At 36.7% G+C, this 16,695-nt stretch overlaps 1 protein-coding gene across 1 annotated transcript in view; it reads right to left on the bottom strand.

The window, feature by feature from the left end:
• Positions 1-14,209, bottom strand: part of FAP (fibroblast activation protein alpha) — a 39,161-nt gene extending 24,952 nt beyond the window's left edge. Inside the window, exons 1-11 of the mRNA XM_054636628.2 lie at positions 13,668-14,209; positions 13,313-13,397; positions 7,870-7,965; positions 5,935-6,029; positions 5,758-5,832; positions 5,515-5,567; positions 4,483-4,555; positions 3,758-3,878; positions 3,114-3,268; positions 1,905-2,008; positions 1,434-1,569 (exon numbers count right to left, since the gene is read on the bottom strand). Of these exons, the coding sequence (XP_054492603.2) occupies positions 1,434-1,569; positions 1,905-2,008; positions 3,114-3,268; positions 3,758-3,878; positions 4,483-4,555; positions 5,515-5,567; positions 5,758-5,832; positions 5,935-6,029; positions 7,870-7,965; positions 13,313-13,397; positions 13,668-13,673 (999 nt within the window). The 5' untranslated portion in view covers positions 13,674-14,209. The remainder of the gene's footprint in view (positions 1-1,433; positions 1,570-1,904; positions 2,009-3,113; positions 3,269-3,757; positions 3,879-4,482; positions 4,556-5,514; positions 5,568-5,757; positions 5,833-5,934; positions 6,030-7,869; positions 7,966-13,312; positions 13,398-13,667) is intronic.
• Positions 14,210-16,695: the final 2,486 nt, after the last annotated feature.

Genomic DNA, 16,695 nt, shown 5'->3' with positions numbered 1-16,695 from the left:
CATAAATAAGGTTTCATAGAGAAATGCAATTAAACAAGGATCATGAACAAAGTCCTGAAAGATGTTAATTGGTCTGGTCTGGTCTGGTTCCAGCAAAGCAATTAAGAACATGCTTAATTTTAAACACATAAACAGATCTGCTGAAGTAAATAAAACCAGCTACGTGCAAAAAGTTAAGCTTGCGTTAAAGTACTTTGCTGGATTGTGGTAGAATCCTAGAAACCTTATATCTTTTTTCTTTCCATTAAAATATGTAATTATTAAAATATAGCTTACTGGCAGGCAAGGTAGAGATTCATTCAGTGTTAATGAACCTATAAAATGGAACAATTACTTAGGAAATATAGCAAATGCTGCATGAAACATGGCTTATTCCTACTAAATTACAGTATTTCTCTGTGGACTACTACTTCAATGACAATGTTTTTGAAGTAACAGGACCTTAAATTCCCTTTAAATTTGCAACAGTTATCATGTCAAAGAGGAGTAAAAATTATTTTCAACTTGAAAAGACTGTGTCAATAAACACTGAATTTATAATTTATCAGTTATACAAAATGCTTTAATAAATATTCTTGCCTTTTATTTCCAATTAGTTCAAGGTTTCATCTAATTTTAGCTTTAATAGGTGTACCATGAACCCTAAGAACAAGACAAGCCAAAAGCACCGATACTAAAAGACAACAAATGAGATCTCAATACTAGAGTTACTGAAATTCAGAGTTGTCTTTCCTTCAGGATCTATATAAATTTATCTGTGTGTACACTTCTCAGGCTTTACAAAGCTCTGCTCTGTTCAGCAGAGCATAGTTTTCTTTCCAACTGACTAAATCACAGAATGACATATTGAAACCAAATGTAGTTACTGTTGCAATTAGCCTGAAGTTTTCTTTTTTGGATCTGATTGTTTTTCCTAAAACTTGCTTACTGTCTAGAACTGTATGATTTGATAAAACAGAAGACTTTCTTCTTCCAGAAAACCTGCCTTACAATTAATGTGTATGTTCTTTCAAATAATCTAACATTAATCTAAAAGAACATGATTTAGTCAGACTTAGTATGGAATTTCAACACGGCATAATAAGATTTTCTTTAAAAAAATACAGATCCTATATGGTTTTACTTTTGAAGATGCTTACACAAGAAGGAAATAAAAAACATTACTGAAAGCCTCTCAAGAGCATTTTAGGTGGTTGTTTTTGTTTTGTTTTTATTTAAGTTTCACAAAGAAAAAATGCTGTGCTTTTATTTCCTGGAGTAATTAGTATTTTTCACCCCTCTTCCAGCAATTAAAATATTAAAAAATGTATCACTATAGTAAAATATTATTGTGATAAAACACTGAAAAATATAATTAGGGCAGGGATTAAAAAATTCTAATTTCAGATTAGTAAAATTCAGTAATTTTAGATTTATATTTCAAACTTCATTACCTCTGGACAGTCCCAAGTATTTGAATGCTCTTTGAAGTCACAAATAGCCAAGACTGAAAAATTCTGTATTCTCTTCAGCCACTGCACACAGATTCGAGTATCTGCTACCCAAGTAAGCCAAGTAAAATAGTGATCACTAAAATATAAAAAAAATTAAAAAGGAAGAAATGGCAGTTATTAAACAACAGGAGTATAGAAGCATTGCTAAAGATTGCATTCCCCACATTTCTCTCTGAAAAACAACAGCAAAGCTTTCACTGTTTTAGGGTACTTTTTTATCCTCTGTAACAATGTATCATATGGACAGGCGAAAGAAAAATGCAATATTTCTAGTTAGCTTCTGATCCTTCTAGGGGTTTAATATGGCAGTACACTGTTAGATAAAGTACAACTCAGAGGTTCAAGCATTTAAAACAAATAGACAAAACCTTTTTTTTTAACCAAGAAAAGACATATTTGAGGGCACACTACCTGGATGCTATGATTGCAGGAACTGGCACCTCCTTAGGACCAAATGCTTCAGAGTTAATAGTGTCTACAATAAACACTTTAACAGTAGGATTTTTAGCTCCAGCCTTCAAAGAAAATGTTTTAGGTTATTAAAACCAGGCTCTGAATAATTCAAATTGAGGAAAATCAAAACACTTTTTGCAGGAAAGTATACAGGTAACAAAATATGAATTCAGTTGAGTATATAAGAGCAAATAGTCTTATAAGATCTAAGAGTGATACTGCAGCAGTAGTACATACTTAGTTTTCTATCATTTATATTTCTATATATAAAGAAGAAAACCTTTTAAACATTTGAGTTTAGTGCCTTTCTCTACAGAAAATGTGCTTGGTGGTAACGATTGTTCTGTTTGCAGTGGGGGCCCTTGCAGCACACATTACACTGACTTCAGCATAAAACTCCAGTTTATTCACATGATTGCAAGGGCTGTTTGACATCCCAACTGGGAAATGGTTGCTTAAACTGATTTCATGGTTGCTTCTTCACTGCATACATTATCAGTTTTTTAATTCTTCTCCACGTGTGGCCTAAACCACCCAGTTTTACTTTAGAACTGTGAGCCAGCTGACAGGTGAGCAAATTCTTTAAATACATTAGCATGATCCCTTGCAATCATATGAACATGATAAGAGTCAGGAGAGCTTTCTAATGCATGCTGAAGAAATGCCAACCCAAAACCTTATTGCCTTAGATCTCACACTTGAAAGCAATTAAAATCCAAAGCCCCTTCAGATCAAAAAGCACTATGAAGTGTGCAAATAAAGTGAAGACTTTATTTTAAAAATATATATATAAAAAACACCTTAGTCTCATAATTTATTTACCATAATGAAAAATAACAACTGCATCATTTACACACCAGAATAAGTAAACTGAATTGAAAAAATATTGAGTACTTTTGCACATGCTCTTTACCTACATGAGTAATTACATTTATTTCACTGATATTATATTTAAAATATATAAAATACAAAATATATTTTAATATTATATTTAAAATTGTGTATGTACCTACAGCTGTTCTGAGCTTAGACCAAGCTTGTTTTATTTTATTTAAGTCACAATGGATTGAACCATGGTAATACTTAAGGAATTACGCACAATTAATTTTCTCGTTGTCATAACTAATTTCTCAACAGAAAGGAAGTCAAAAGAATGATAAAACATACCTTTGGGTAAGGGATGGTTATTTTTCTAGGATACTGGTCCTCACCAAAATACGAATATTCAATAACTGGTATGTCAGAATCATTAAATTGTACATATGCTAAATATCTTCCACTTGGAGACCACCACAGTGCATATTTTGTTGCTAGCATCTCCTCTGAGGAAAAAAAAAAATTGTTTATAACTGTAATCTACCTTCCAATCTGTTTTAGCACTCTACTCAGCACACATAAGGACAGTTACACTAAATAAATAACATCAAACATCTCCAAACATGCACACAGATTCCACTTAATTCACTTGGGATTTTCCTGTGTGCATGTTTTTTTTTTATTTTTTTTTGGATGCACTGAAGTGCCAAATTTTCACTGAAATTAAAACTTTAAATCCTAAATCCCAGCCTCTGCCTTTGCATCAGAAAGAAGACAACTTTGCAGAGGTCTGATAGTTTCAGACTCAGGATTTTGGTTATGTGTTACAAATACAAAATTCATACCTTGTACAGTAAATACAATATGGAAAAAAGAAGTAATCCTTAGGGCTGAAAAAAAAGAGTGTCATCACAGACATTTTAAATGGATTGTGAAAACCAGAACCAATCTAAACAAAGCATTTATCATGTTGCCGCCCTTCAAGATTTACTTACCTTCATAGACCCAGTCAGGAATCCCATTAAATATTTCATTCTGTTTTCCATCACTAGTTATTTTAACTGGTGCCTCTCTAGGACTTGGTTTCAAATAGATATTATTCTGATAAACATATACCTAGAGACAAGAAAGTTTTTTTTAAGAGTACAGGCAACAGGATTAGAGCAAGATCTTCTGCAGTCAATACTCCTACATTACACTAGCAAGACTTAATGAATACAAAATGGGAAATGGTACACTAATAGCCCTTGAAAATTCTGCAAGAGCTGGTACCTCAGCAAATAAATTATACATTGCAGGCCAAGTTCTGTGTTCAGTAAAAATTTTAGAACAGATTTTAAATCCTGTATCTGTAAATCTCCATTTTAAATTCACTTGTTATACTTGTTTTCAAAGGGAAACCAATTGGTTTTCAGGCCTTGAAACCACATTAAATCTTATATAAAAATTATGTTGGTCAATTCTGGATAAAGACTGGTGAGCAAACTGGAATAAATAAGAACCTGAGTACCTGAGAACATGGATTATTCTTCTCTTGAGACACAGACGATAAAATCTGAATAAGTTAAAACTGTTTTCTTTGTCATAACCAAGATTAATAAACAGGCCTGTCAAAAATATGGCCTAATATAAAAAAAAACAAACAACCAAACAACCAAAGATAAATGTCTTTAAGCCATACAAAGTAAATTCATTCTAGGACTTAATTATCTTTACTAACCAATTTGTGTCCAACGGGTGACCAGGATATATACTGAATTTTATGTGGAAGCTGATTTTCTGTTACAAAACCACTAAAAAAAGGAAAGAAGTTGAAATGGCTTTTCGTGCACAGTGCAAATGGATCATTATATTGTACATTAATAAAAAAGTCACAAAATCATTTTCTAACTGCTTGTTGTTTCTCAAGCAATGCACAATAAGGCAGGCAGAGACATGCAGTTAACAGGATGGTGTGCACCAGTGCTGGCAAAGGCTTGAACTCACTCCTTTGAACACCTATTCAACCGCCTAAGGAGCCAGCCTTATCTGTTCCCAAATGCTGCACAAGCACCTGCAGTCATTTGCTGTAGCTGCAGTCTGTGTTACAGTCTCAGCAGGTTATTGGGAAATGTGAACTCAGCATGCACTGAGGCAGGTGCGGCAGCAGCACCTCCAGCATTGGGTGAGGATCCCAGCTCCCATGCAGTGTCTCTCTACTCACAGCAGCTTGCACCAACTTCTTCCTGGCACCTTGAGCCAGCAGTTGCCCAAGAATGATGCAGCTCAGTGCAGTCCCTGTTGCTCAGAACTAAGCACATTTGGTCACACTGCTGCTTTCAGCATAGAAAGGGATTGCAGAGGCAGATGGCCTCCTTTGGATTTGGTTTGGGCAATCTTGGGAAAGGGACCAAATGCCATGGGACAAGCTATAGCCCTTTAAGGAATGCAGGGTTGGCTGTTAAAAGAGTTTTAGGGAAGCTGAGGATTAGATCAATGATAAAAAGAATTAATTTTTAGAAGGGGATGGGGACCAAAGGGAATATTGAGCAGTGAAAGTTTTAGGGCATGAAATAGAAATCAATCCAGATGAAAAGAATGTATGGTTTTTCCTAGAAAACATTTTCTTTCTCAAGCAAACAGGTAACCTGACAGATTTAGGCAAAAGCAAAGCAAGTCAGTAGTTCATTACTACAGTTTTGGAGTGAATGCTTGCAAGCACATCACCACAGTGTATGCACCACAGCTTTCTGTAAGAAATATCAGGCCTTACCCATTTATGAGATCATAAATGTGATATGATGCTGTATAAGAGTATCTCCACAGCTGCATAAATGAATAAAGATAATATTATTAACCTTGAAAAAGATAATCTAATTACAAATAATCAGCTGCCTCTTCACAGCCTATCCCTTTCTCAAGAAAGTACCAAGAAACATTTACCTATGGTAAACGCAATTAACAAAATGCTACATAAAATTAAACATTACATTAAGAGGTAAATTAAAATAATTACCTTTGAATAATTGCTTTCCAGGGCTATGAAAGATTTGTCTGATGACATCACATAATTTGAAGCATTAACTTGTTTCTGAAAAATTAAGAAGCAGATTATATTCTAGTCTTACTTTTAAACTGTAACTTGAAATACAGCAGCACTTTTTGCTTTTTTATTAATGAGAAACGTACATACCATTGTGCTGTTTGTCAGGATGGTGGTTGCGTAGTTAATTTCAACATTGTAAAGGATAATATCATCCTCTGCAGACTGATGAAGATATTCATTATCTTCATAAACAAGATAAATGATTGTTACCTTCACAGAAGATACTACACAACATATCTTTTTATCAACAAATTCACACTTCTTTCAAAGAATAGGTTTTAAGCAAATATCTTTTGGCATCTACATAAATGTGTTCCTTCTAATGAATCTGAGGTACAGAGTAGCCAAGAAACCATCTTCAGGGTTCTTGAGTACATTCTTGAGACTATACACTGCACTGAAGATCAACTATTTAACTTCACAAGTAAATGCCAATGCAAATGACAGACCCATTAGAAAGTCAGTATCAAAATGTAAATGTTTTAAAGAAAAATATCTTTGCTTATCATTTTACCAGAACACTCTCATTTGTATATTCTGCAGATAAAAGCAGTACCACACAACTGACACTGCATGATTCTGTCCTTACTTACAAGAGTCCTACGAAATAAAGTGAGTGGGCTTCATTGAAAATAGAATTTACCCTGCCTTTGCTCAAGATCTGAGCTACAGTTTGGTAGAGATAAAGACCAGATTTTTAGTTTCAGATTATTATTTTCACTGCTATAAACAGAGAGAATGAATTTCATATTTGGTGTAGCTAGAAAGCAAGACTAAAAGTTAAATAGGAGCCTGAAACATTGTGAAGATGTTCATTTTTAGGAAATTAGATCACCCTTGAATCTTCTGAGCACTCTTGTGTGATTTTTGTAACAGTATTTGTGTTTAAAATCATCCTTAGGATAAGATATACAATTTTGACTCCTTGTTTCAGAAGAGAAGCAGACATATGGAATGCTGTAGGCATGGCTATCTATGGAATCTATGGCATGACTTTTGTGTGAGTTTGTGACTGTTAAAAGGAAAGATAAGTCTAAGTGAGAAAGCTATAAAGAGAGAAGAAGAATATTAGGTTTAGGTGATATGCTGCCTACATTCTTCAGACATTCAGACAGAATTCTAACAAAGTGACCTAATTTTTAAATCATACAAGCAATATCTACATACTTCAAACTGCTCATCGTAAAATTGAACCACTCAAGCAATTCCTCACTCATAAGGCCTTACTTCAGTTCTAAAATTGTGGGCTAAAACCAGCTTGGTGAGACTCCATGTGAATGGGCACTACGCTTGCTGCTACTGGCAGAGAGCAGTGCTCGAGGCAGCACAGGGATGGGGGCAGCATGTGTGCTAGAATGTAACCAGGCTAGCTCCAGTCTCCCTGGGCTGTGCAGTGCAATGATAACAGGAGCAGCACTTCAGCCACACACAGACACATTTATATCAGCAGCAATCAACTTCATGTCTCCACCTTAAGGAACTTAGAAAGTCAGCTTTCTTTTCTATGCAATATCCTGGAACTCAGGAATTTCAGCAGTGTCAGCACTTCCTTAAATGAAATTAGAACAGCTGGCCTCATTGCCGAGCCAGGTACTACTGAAAACAAAGAACAGGACCTGTAAGACAGACTACCTCAATCATTACAAGTGGTAACTCAAAAAGTGCTGTGAAAAGCATGAAAAGAAGATTGCTTAAGGAATGACTGACACATTGACAAATTTCTTTCACTTGCTGTAGTGAATATGACAGTAAAAGAAATAAAACACTGAAGGCCTCTATAAAATTATAGTTTATACTTGACTCAGACATGTCTGTTGAAACATCAAATACCTGGATTTTCTAGAATGACTGACAGAACAGTAAATTTCAACCATAAGTTTTGACTAACACATTGTTTAATTTCATAGTTAGCATTCATTCAAAGTAAAGCTGGAAGGAAAATACATTTCTCAGTCTGTGTAAACCAGTCTGGAAATACATATTAGAAAGGCTTATCTATGTTTGAGAAAAGGTTTTACTTACCTGACACCCAATATGGAAAAAATGTTTTATATTGGAAGTTTCCATTCAAATAATCTTCCAAGGTAAGAGCTCTAGGACCATCATCTGTGTTGACAACTAAGCATAAGACAAATATTTTCTGTTAATGGCAAGAGGAAAAAAAAATTATAGTAGAGTGTTTTGTTTTTTCTTCATTTAGTGCCATGCAACAGTGAGTTTAGTACCATACTCCTGGAGATATGCAAATCGTGGGTGCAGCAGAAAGGGAAGATCCCTGTTGCTGTTCTGATAAATTCCTTTAGTCTCTGAAAGATTCACCTTTGGGAATGCAAAATTAACTAGACAAAATAATTTATTTCAACCATTTATTCATGCAGACACATTTACCTGAAGATACTGTGAGTCCAAATAAGCCTTTTCCACACAAAAGACAAATTAAACGTTGCTTGGGTTTTTAATTTTTTTTTTTAAGCATGAGTTTCATGAACTTGTAGAGGCAACTATTTTAATCAGGACCTTCACACGTCCAGCAAATGGTCAAACAACAGGATGCAAACCCTAACTTCCAAATTTTGTACATGCTTCATTAACCACTGTTAGAAGATAGCTTGCAAAATAATCACCATCCACATATATTTCTTAGTAGTCACATGAAAAACTTTGATGAAGGAATCCAGATAAAAAATAATTCTGAAAAGTAATGATTGAGTGAACCCAAACTTGAACTTTTATTTAATGCTGCAAAAGAAATGATTCTCGTAAGAAGACAATGATTCTCATAAGAAGAGAGGTACTCAAATATTTGATTTCTAAGCAGGTCAGATAACTTTATTAAAATAATGCAAGTGGAGGCTGGTTTCCTGGATCTTGTCTGGCTATATTTTTCCCCAAAGCTAAACAACTTAAGTTAGGGCAGATTGTAAAAAAAATTTCAAGGTCAATCAACTGGATAAGAAGAGGATTATGCTTTGCAGTTCCTGTGTAGAACCTATGCAATTCACAAGAGTGAGAATAATCAAAATATTTAATCCTCAAAAGACACATGAATTGTTCTGATAAAGGCCAATTTTTAAAGTTCAACAGCATAATGATGGCAGCTTTCAGGTCTTGGCATTCTGGATGCTATGCTTTCTCCTTTAAAATCAAAGGGTCTTCTGCCAGGGTATTCAGAGGTAGTGGAGATGTCACACTGAAGCTTAGTAGATCTTTGCCACTTCCCTTGTTTGTTCCTTCGGAGCTCTCAGATGACAGTCAGATAATCAAGATGACTCGTTGCTCTCAGGTTTCATATCATGCTCCATCACTTGCTCATTAGTTGCCCTCTCTGTTAAGATCACACTGACTTCCTGGGAAATGTTTCTTCATATTGCCTTCTATGGTGCTTTGTAATGATAACACATATTTTCTTCTGCTAAGTGACTATTATTCACTGTAGAATACACATGTCAGGTTGACTGTTGACACAAGCCTTGTCTGCACTAATGCAGAAGAAAGCTGTCACAAGGAATAAAACTGAATGCCAATCCAGAGGCAAAAACCTGTCCCTATAAACTCTGAGCTGGCAATACGTCCAGAAAATATCCCAAGAAGTTCAATAAGAAGTTAATCCCTCTTGCTAATACTATGACTGCATATTACAGATCTTTGATACATTAATGATAAACATAGAAGATGGCAGACTTAAAAAAAATGCTCAGAAGATAATTCCAAAGAATCCAGTTCTAGTTATGTTGAATGATGATTACTTAGCACTATCTCTCAGTTAAAATTCTCTAAGTGAAGAAGCTTATAAGCAAAATAAATCAGGATCTATTTCCAAGGTTGTTTGTATAGAAAGCTTAAAATTTGCAGTCCTTTTTGATACCTTAATCTGGTAAAATTACCTGGTTTCTTCTCTCATCTTAAGAGACAAGCAGTATCGCAAACTTCCATCACTGGTCTAATTTTCACAGCTCTAATTCAAACCTTACCTGTGTTAGATATTTCACCCTCACATACTTAATATTCTATGAGGATTTATTATGACTGCTGATTTTCAAAATGGGTCCACTAAGATCTGAACTTCTACCACTGTACTGCCAAAAAATTTAAAAACAACTATTTCTCACTTGAGTACTTACAATTTTGATTGCTTGTTTTTAGGTAACAACTTCATTTGTATTGCCAGGATTATTCCGTTTCAAAGACTGAATATGGGGAAACCAACACCACCCTTTATATCTCAAAGCTCTCCTGGTTTATGGCTTATTCCACATGTTCTAATGTGCATCCTTATAAATTGTGTCTAGTCTTGCCAAATTACAGTAAGCATACATAATAATCAGAAGGTATTGTCATTTCTGTATATGGTTATTTTTGTAGGTATATATATATATATATATATATATATATGCATTTTATATGTATTTAGCATATATGTATTTATATAAGTATTTTATTTAGCATCCACTGCTAAACATCAAGTAGATGACATGACAAAGGAAAACTGGTTAGCACAGTGTTATTGTCTGCTTCTGGACTAGAATTTCCATTCTCATCTCTGTGGGCTGATGCTGAATAGCTGAAGCACAAGCTCCTCCAAAATGAGGAAACATAAAACTCAGTTTAGCACCAGAAATTAATTCCAATACTCCTGACCCTGCTCCAAAACTTTGGTCACACTCAGCATCAACTCACATCAACTGAACCTGCTTTTCCACTTTGGATTTGGCTGAGGTGTTGCAGAGAACACAACCTCTTCATAAGAAACTGGCTGCTCACCACTTTGTGGCTGAGCAGTAAGCTCTATGACCTCACCTGTGACATCAGAGAAACGGGGATTGGGCCTCAGGCCTAGGCCAAGAGTACACAGGGAACAGAAACTTTGACAGACATGACTTTGGACATGCATTAAAAATAGCAGAAGAGATTAATTCAAAGCCTAAGCAATACATACAGTGAATTGTAACTCTGCCTGTGGTTCCACTATTGCTTCTCAACTGCAGACAGGTATTTTCTTTCTTTATGCTGCAGAAGAAGAGGACTAGGTACACCAGTGTACAAGTGAAAAGCTCCTTTCTGAACCATTTGGAGTTGCAGTATCACAGCTGGATTATCACTGTCAGGTAAATCCCACCACATATTCCTAACTCAAAGATGTGTCAAAAAACGGTCAGTGATTTCTTAGGCATGGATGCTATTTGCTACACTGATATTGCCCACCTTGCTCTTTTGAGCCCCACAGAAATTGTCTAATACTTGCAGTTGCAAGTATTTGCCTCTTAATATCCTCTCAAAAAATTATTTTCCTGTTAACTTTTGAGAATTTTTTGACATTTTTATACACTTGCATGTGTAAATCAAAACCACCTACCACATTTTGAGAAGTCTGAAGAACATGAAATGACTAGAAACTTAGCAGACAAAACCAGAACTAAATGCTCATCCATTTTTCTTTGCAGATTTCTTAAGTAGAAATTTATTTGGTCTGTGTCTATGCATTTCTTATATGCAATTCATTGTCTTTCTAGATTGCCACATCCTTTCAGCTGAGCAGTGGTAAAGCTGGAATGTACAAACAACATTCCAGCTGTGTAGCCATTTCCTGTCTGTCTCCAGCTCGCAAAATTTGTAACTGCAAAATTAATTTATATTTCTTCTATTTACAACTGATCAGTAGACTACTTGGAATTCAAAAAGGTTAAGGCATTTGAACAGGTAACTGCAGCACTTGCAGTTCCACCTGAGAATAAGAAGCCATAATCTGACACATCCAACATAATTGTCCAACATATGTGTTGGACATATGTTGGACAATTATGTTGGATGTGTCAGATTATGGCTTGTCAATTGTCTAAAATGCTCCCCCAAAAGCATCCTGTGAAGTAAGATAATTTCTTTATCATCCTACTGGACCTAAATATGATGTTTGGTATGACTGGTTATTGGTATGACTAGTGTCAATATTCCAAGAGACACTACAAGAGTTCTCCATAATTGCTGAGGTACTGAAGAGGCCAGAGAGCAGTATTTGACAACAAAAAACACACATTCATTTTTTCCTACAGTACCTTCCATCATCTTTATCAACTTCTTCAGGCTGCCAAACTGATCCTTGGTCTCCAATCTCTTTGTTCCCTCACTACTATTTTTTAAATTTAAATCTCATAAAAATATTCTGCCTTCCCTGTCATAAAATGCAGATCTGATGGGAGTAAGTCTGACTTGATACCATGTATTTACCTTGTAGTGAAAGCTCAGATTTGACCATGCTTAGCTAGACAAAAAATCTGGCACCCCACTATTGACACTAAAAGTCAAATCTGTCACTCTGAGGTGCTATCTCTTCCAGCACTGAATAGTATATATGCATATCTATATCTATCTATAGATGTATATAACTGATATGCATCTATTCTCATATTAAAATCCTACATAACAAAATCATCCCTAACTGCTTCAGAAGCCTTCAACCCTTCTCTCAACAGCCCAGGATAAACATTAGCCACAGAAATGTCAGATATGAAAGAGATTTCACCTTTCACAAAACCTGCATATTAACTGCAGGACTTAACTTTCACAAGATTTAAGCAGATGGTCGATTTTATAACATTTAGTTGTAAATACTGTTTCTCCATCTCAGTCCCCCTGCCCACACACATAAAGAAGAATAATAACAGAAAAAAATATCCTTTAAATAGATAGTGTTACTGGAATATAAGCCTTTTATTAATATTTTAATTATTTCAGAGGCATTAAAGTAATCTGCTATAGTGATAAGGTCATGTACATACTTCTGTTGCTGTTACTATCTTGTCATAGAAAACAATAACCACCAAGTCAGTGCCACTCATGTTCAAAATTTCAAAACTCATTTCAAGCTTCACCAGAGCACTCAGCAGACCACACTGGGTTGATTTACCTACAGCTGGCATTATAATACTAGAGCAAACTATCCATCCCTTTTTTATACAATGCTGACTTTAATTTTCAAATGCAAGCTTGAATATATTCACAAGTAATTCATCATACCCTATCTACAAAAGAAAAAAAGAAGTTTAACTTGTAATTGGATACAGAATTTCTGTAATTATTACACAAACATTTAAAACCAAATGCAAGTTCACCAAGCTAATGAAAATTACTAACAGTTTGGGAAAGTCTCCTAACCCCTCAAACAGAAAAATAATATGGGAAGATCTGAAAGATATTTTTGCAGCGGTGACTAAGAACATTATATACCATGCACAATGAAGTGAATTCAGGTGCTTTTCACTTCAAGGAGTTCCTTGTTTCAACATCTGCTGGCATTTCAATTCTACCTTCAGGATATTTCAGCTGTCAGTACATTTCTGTAAAGTGATAAAGCCATAACAATTCTGACAGGACAATCCTAAACATGATTTGATAAACTTTTGTGAACTTCAGAAGCCACAATAGCCAAAGATACTGCATTTTACACAACATAAGTTTAGAAATACCTTACCTCTTGATGGTAGCAGTACAATACACATAAGTAATAAGGAAAGCAAAAGACATATAACCACGCCAAATATGATTTTTAGCCGGGTCTGCAGAAGAGAAACAAACAATAATTACATTTTCAATATTGTCTCAAGTTTGTTTCCATGGCTGGTAAATAATGAAATCCTCCTTCCCTCTAACTGCTGTAATCGGTCCTAGCAACAAGCAAAAAACATCCCTGCAGTACATATGAAAAGACTTCCCTTTCCTTCTTTAAAGCAAATATTTTCACATCAGAGCCAGCCTTGTCTAACAGCTGACAGTTTAAAACAAAGGATGTAAATGCTACCAAAAGTTGAATTCAGGAGCATACAGACCTTCATTTTCCTGTTGTATTCTAAAGAATGTGAATTCTCTCTTCTGGGTGTTGGTCAGTAGATCTAGGAGAGGAGTTCGAAAAGGCAGTGTCTGTTTTCACAGTTGGAGGCCAAACCTCTGGCAGACTTTTTTTTTCCTACATACTTTTGGAAACTGTGCCAAATTTCAAAGGCTTTCCATAAAATTGAAACCACACTTTTGGGGAAGTTCTTGGACAAAAAATGGACAGTGGGAGGCTATCGGGGTGGTGATTATGTACTTCCCCTCAATGTGAGCTGTAACCAACATCTGCTTACACTAACTTGAGGTTTTATGACTCATCAGATACTTGACATGCACTGTTTTTCTCTGAAAAGTATCTACTGTGTTTTTTGGCACTCCCCACTTTCTCAGGACATAGTCATGACCGTATTTCCACTCTCTACAGAGAAATTAGAAGAAAATCCCATAGCTTTATTGCTTATGTGGAATTCACATATGTTTACTTTTAGAAATAATAAATGATGGCACAAGAATGCAAAACAAGCAGTAGAAACAGTACTGTTTAATGTCTTCCACATGTGAGAAGAATTGCTGTTTTCCCCTGAAAACTATGCACATCTATAGGCTACGTAGGAGAGCTTACAGAAGTAAATACATACAAGCCCAGCGGAAATTCTGAAATAGTTCTCCAACCGCCAATTACACCTATTTTATTTAGCCCACTGAAATGAGGTCAGCTGAAAACTGGGAAAACTCCGGAGACCGCAGTGTCAGGTTACATAATCCATCCCTCAGGAGAGCGGAAAAAGGCTGGAAAAGGGAAGAACGAGCCCGCCGTGCGCGGCTCCCGACGTTACCCACACGGCGCGGCTGCCGCTGGCCCCGGCCCGGCCTGAGGGAGCCGGGCCCGCCCCCGCTGCCCGCCCGACCCGGCCCCGCACCGCGCCCCCTGGCGGCACAGCGCGCACACACACAGGGACAGGGACACACACAAAGGGGGACAGGGACACACACACACAGGGGGACAGGGACACACACACACAGGGATAGGGACACGGGGGGACAGGGACATACACACACAGGGACAGGGACACACACGGGGACAGGGACACACACACAGGGACAGGGACACACACAGGGGGACAGGGACAGGGACACACAGGGGGACAGGGACACACACACAGGGACAGGGACAGGGACACACACACACAGGGATAGGGACACACACAGGGGGACAGGGACACACACGGGGACAGGGACAGGGACACACACACACAGGGATAGGGACACACACAGGGGGACAGGGACACACACACAGGGACAGGGACACACACACAGGGGGACAGGGACACACACATCCAGGGACAGGGACACACACGGGGACAGGGACACACACACACAGGGGGACAGGGACACACACACGGGGACAGGGACACATAGGGATAGAGACATGCATGGGGACAGGGACACACATAGGGGCAGGGATACACACACAGGGACAGGGACACACACAAGGACAGGGACACACACACACACGGGGACATGGACACACAGGGAGACACACACCTGGACATAGACAATACATACACATACACAGGGGCATACACACAATGCAGACACACAGGGACACAGACACACAAATAGACACACCAAATTTTCCAGCAGAACTTGGGCCAACTATGATGTATTTATTACAGAGTATCACAAAGAAAAAACATCTATTACTCCTCAAGTGGCCAAGTTACCACCTTAGCTTAACAGTATGGGCTGGAATTTGAATCCTAACTGTTACACCAGACTTGGTGAGGCAGAACTGATCTGCCCAGTATTTTGGCAATATTCATTGCATTAGACTTGGAGAGAGAATTTTTGAAAATATTCAAATTTATTGTGTGGAAAAAACAATGATATGAAACATGCCTCATTTTCTCATAAAAATTCAGTTCCCCTCTCTCTGCAATTCTTGTCACAACAATAAATTACAAGTTAAACAAGATGAGATTTCTGAACAAGATCCATGTTGGTCATGTAAGACATGCAGGACAAAAGGCTGAGAAGGCTAAAATATATTCTTTATGTGTATATTTGTTTATACAATGTTTGTATATACATTTTTTGCATATACATTGTTCATGTATAATGTTTGTTATGCTAAAATACACTGTCTAATAAGGGCAGAACTCAGCTCAAAACCAGTGGTTTTCCTAACAAGATAAAACCGCAGTTACTCAAAATTTCCATAACAGAAAAGAATTGTGACAAACAAATTTTTCCCCTTGTAACTCGTGCTTCATATTCATATTTCCAAACTGCTACTTATTTCCTAGCATTCCATAATTAATGCTGTTTGTATTTTCAATAGCATGGTTTAGAGAAATACATTTTTTCCTACCAACATTGGTTATTTCTGACAACCAGAACATCACAAAATTGCAAATGGAGGTTTTTGATCAGGCTAGTTTTCCATTCCAAATATGCAGCTTCTTCTAATGAATGCATACTTAGAGAATGCTTCAAAGGAAATGATTCAATCTCACATGATCTAAAAGGCTTTACAAAATGACTTTATGCTGCATACCATGTATTTGTCTACTTCAGGAATCAAATTATTTAGGCATGAGTTTAAATAAGATTCACAATGGCTGCAGATTAGAAGAAAAAAATTACCTGTCAGAGAATGACATTTACAAGCTTTGAAGAACTGCTGTTAATTCCTGAACTCCCTTCTCTGGACTGTTTAGACCAGCACCAGTGAAGAAGCAAACAGCAATTCTTTCAACAGCCAAACTCTTCCTAACTTCTGCAACATAAGGAACCCATAATGTAAGAGAAATAAAAGTGTAAGAAGGGTAGAAAGAGGGTAAGTCACTTGGTGAAATGGACAAATTATGGAACAGAAAACACACTCAGTTTGGCCAGCAGCTATCCAACCAGTCACGCAACTACTCGAAGGTTACTGAAGTATTTGCTCTTTCACACATGAGGAAATGCAGATTTACAGATGTAGGTTGTGCATGACACCAGACCAAAAGGAGACACAGCAAT

The sequence above is a fragment of the Agelaius phoeniceus genome, chromosome 7, assembly GCF_051311805.1.
Source record: "Agelaius phoeniceus isolate bAgePho1 chromosome 7, bAgePho1.hap1, whole genome shotgun sequence".
Taxonomy (NCBI): domain Eukaryota; kingdom Metazoa; phylum Chordata; class Aves; order Passeriformes; family Icteridae; genus Agelaius; species Agelaius phoeniceus.
This window is presented reverse-complemented; position numbering and strand designations above follow the sequence as displayed.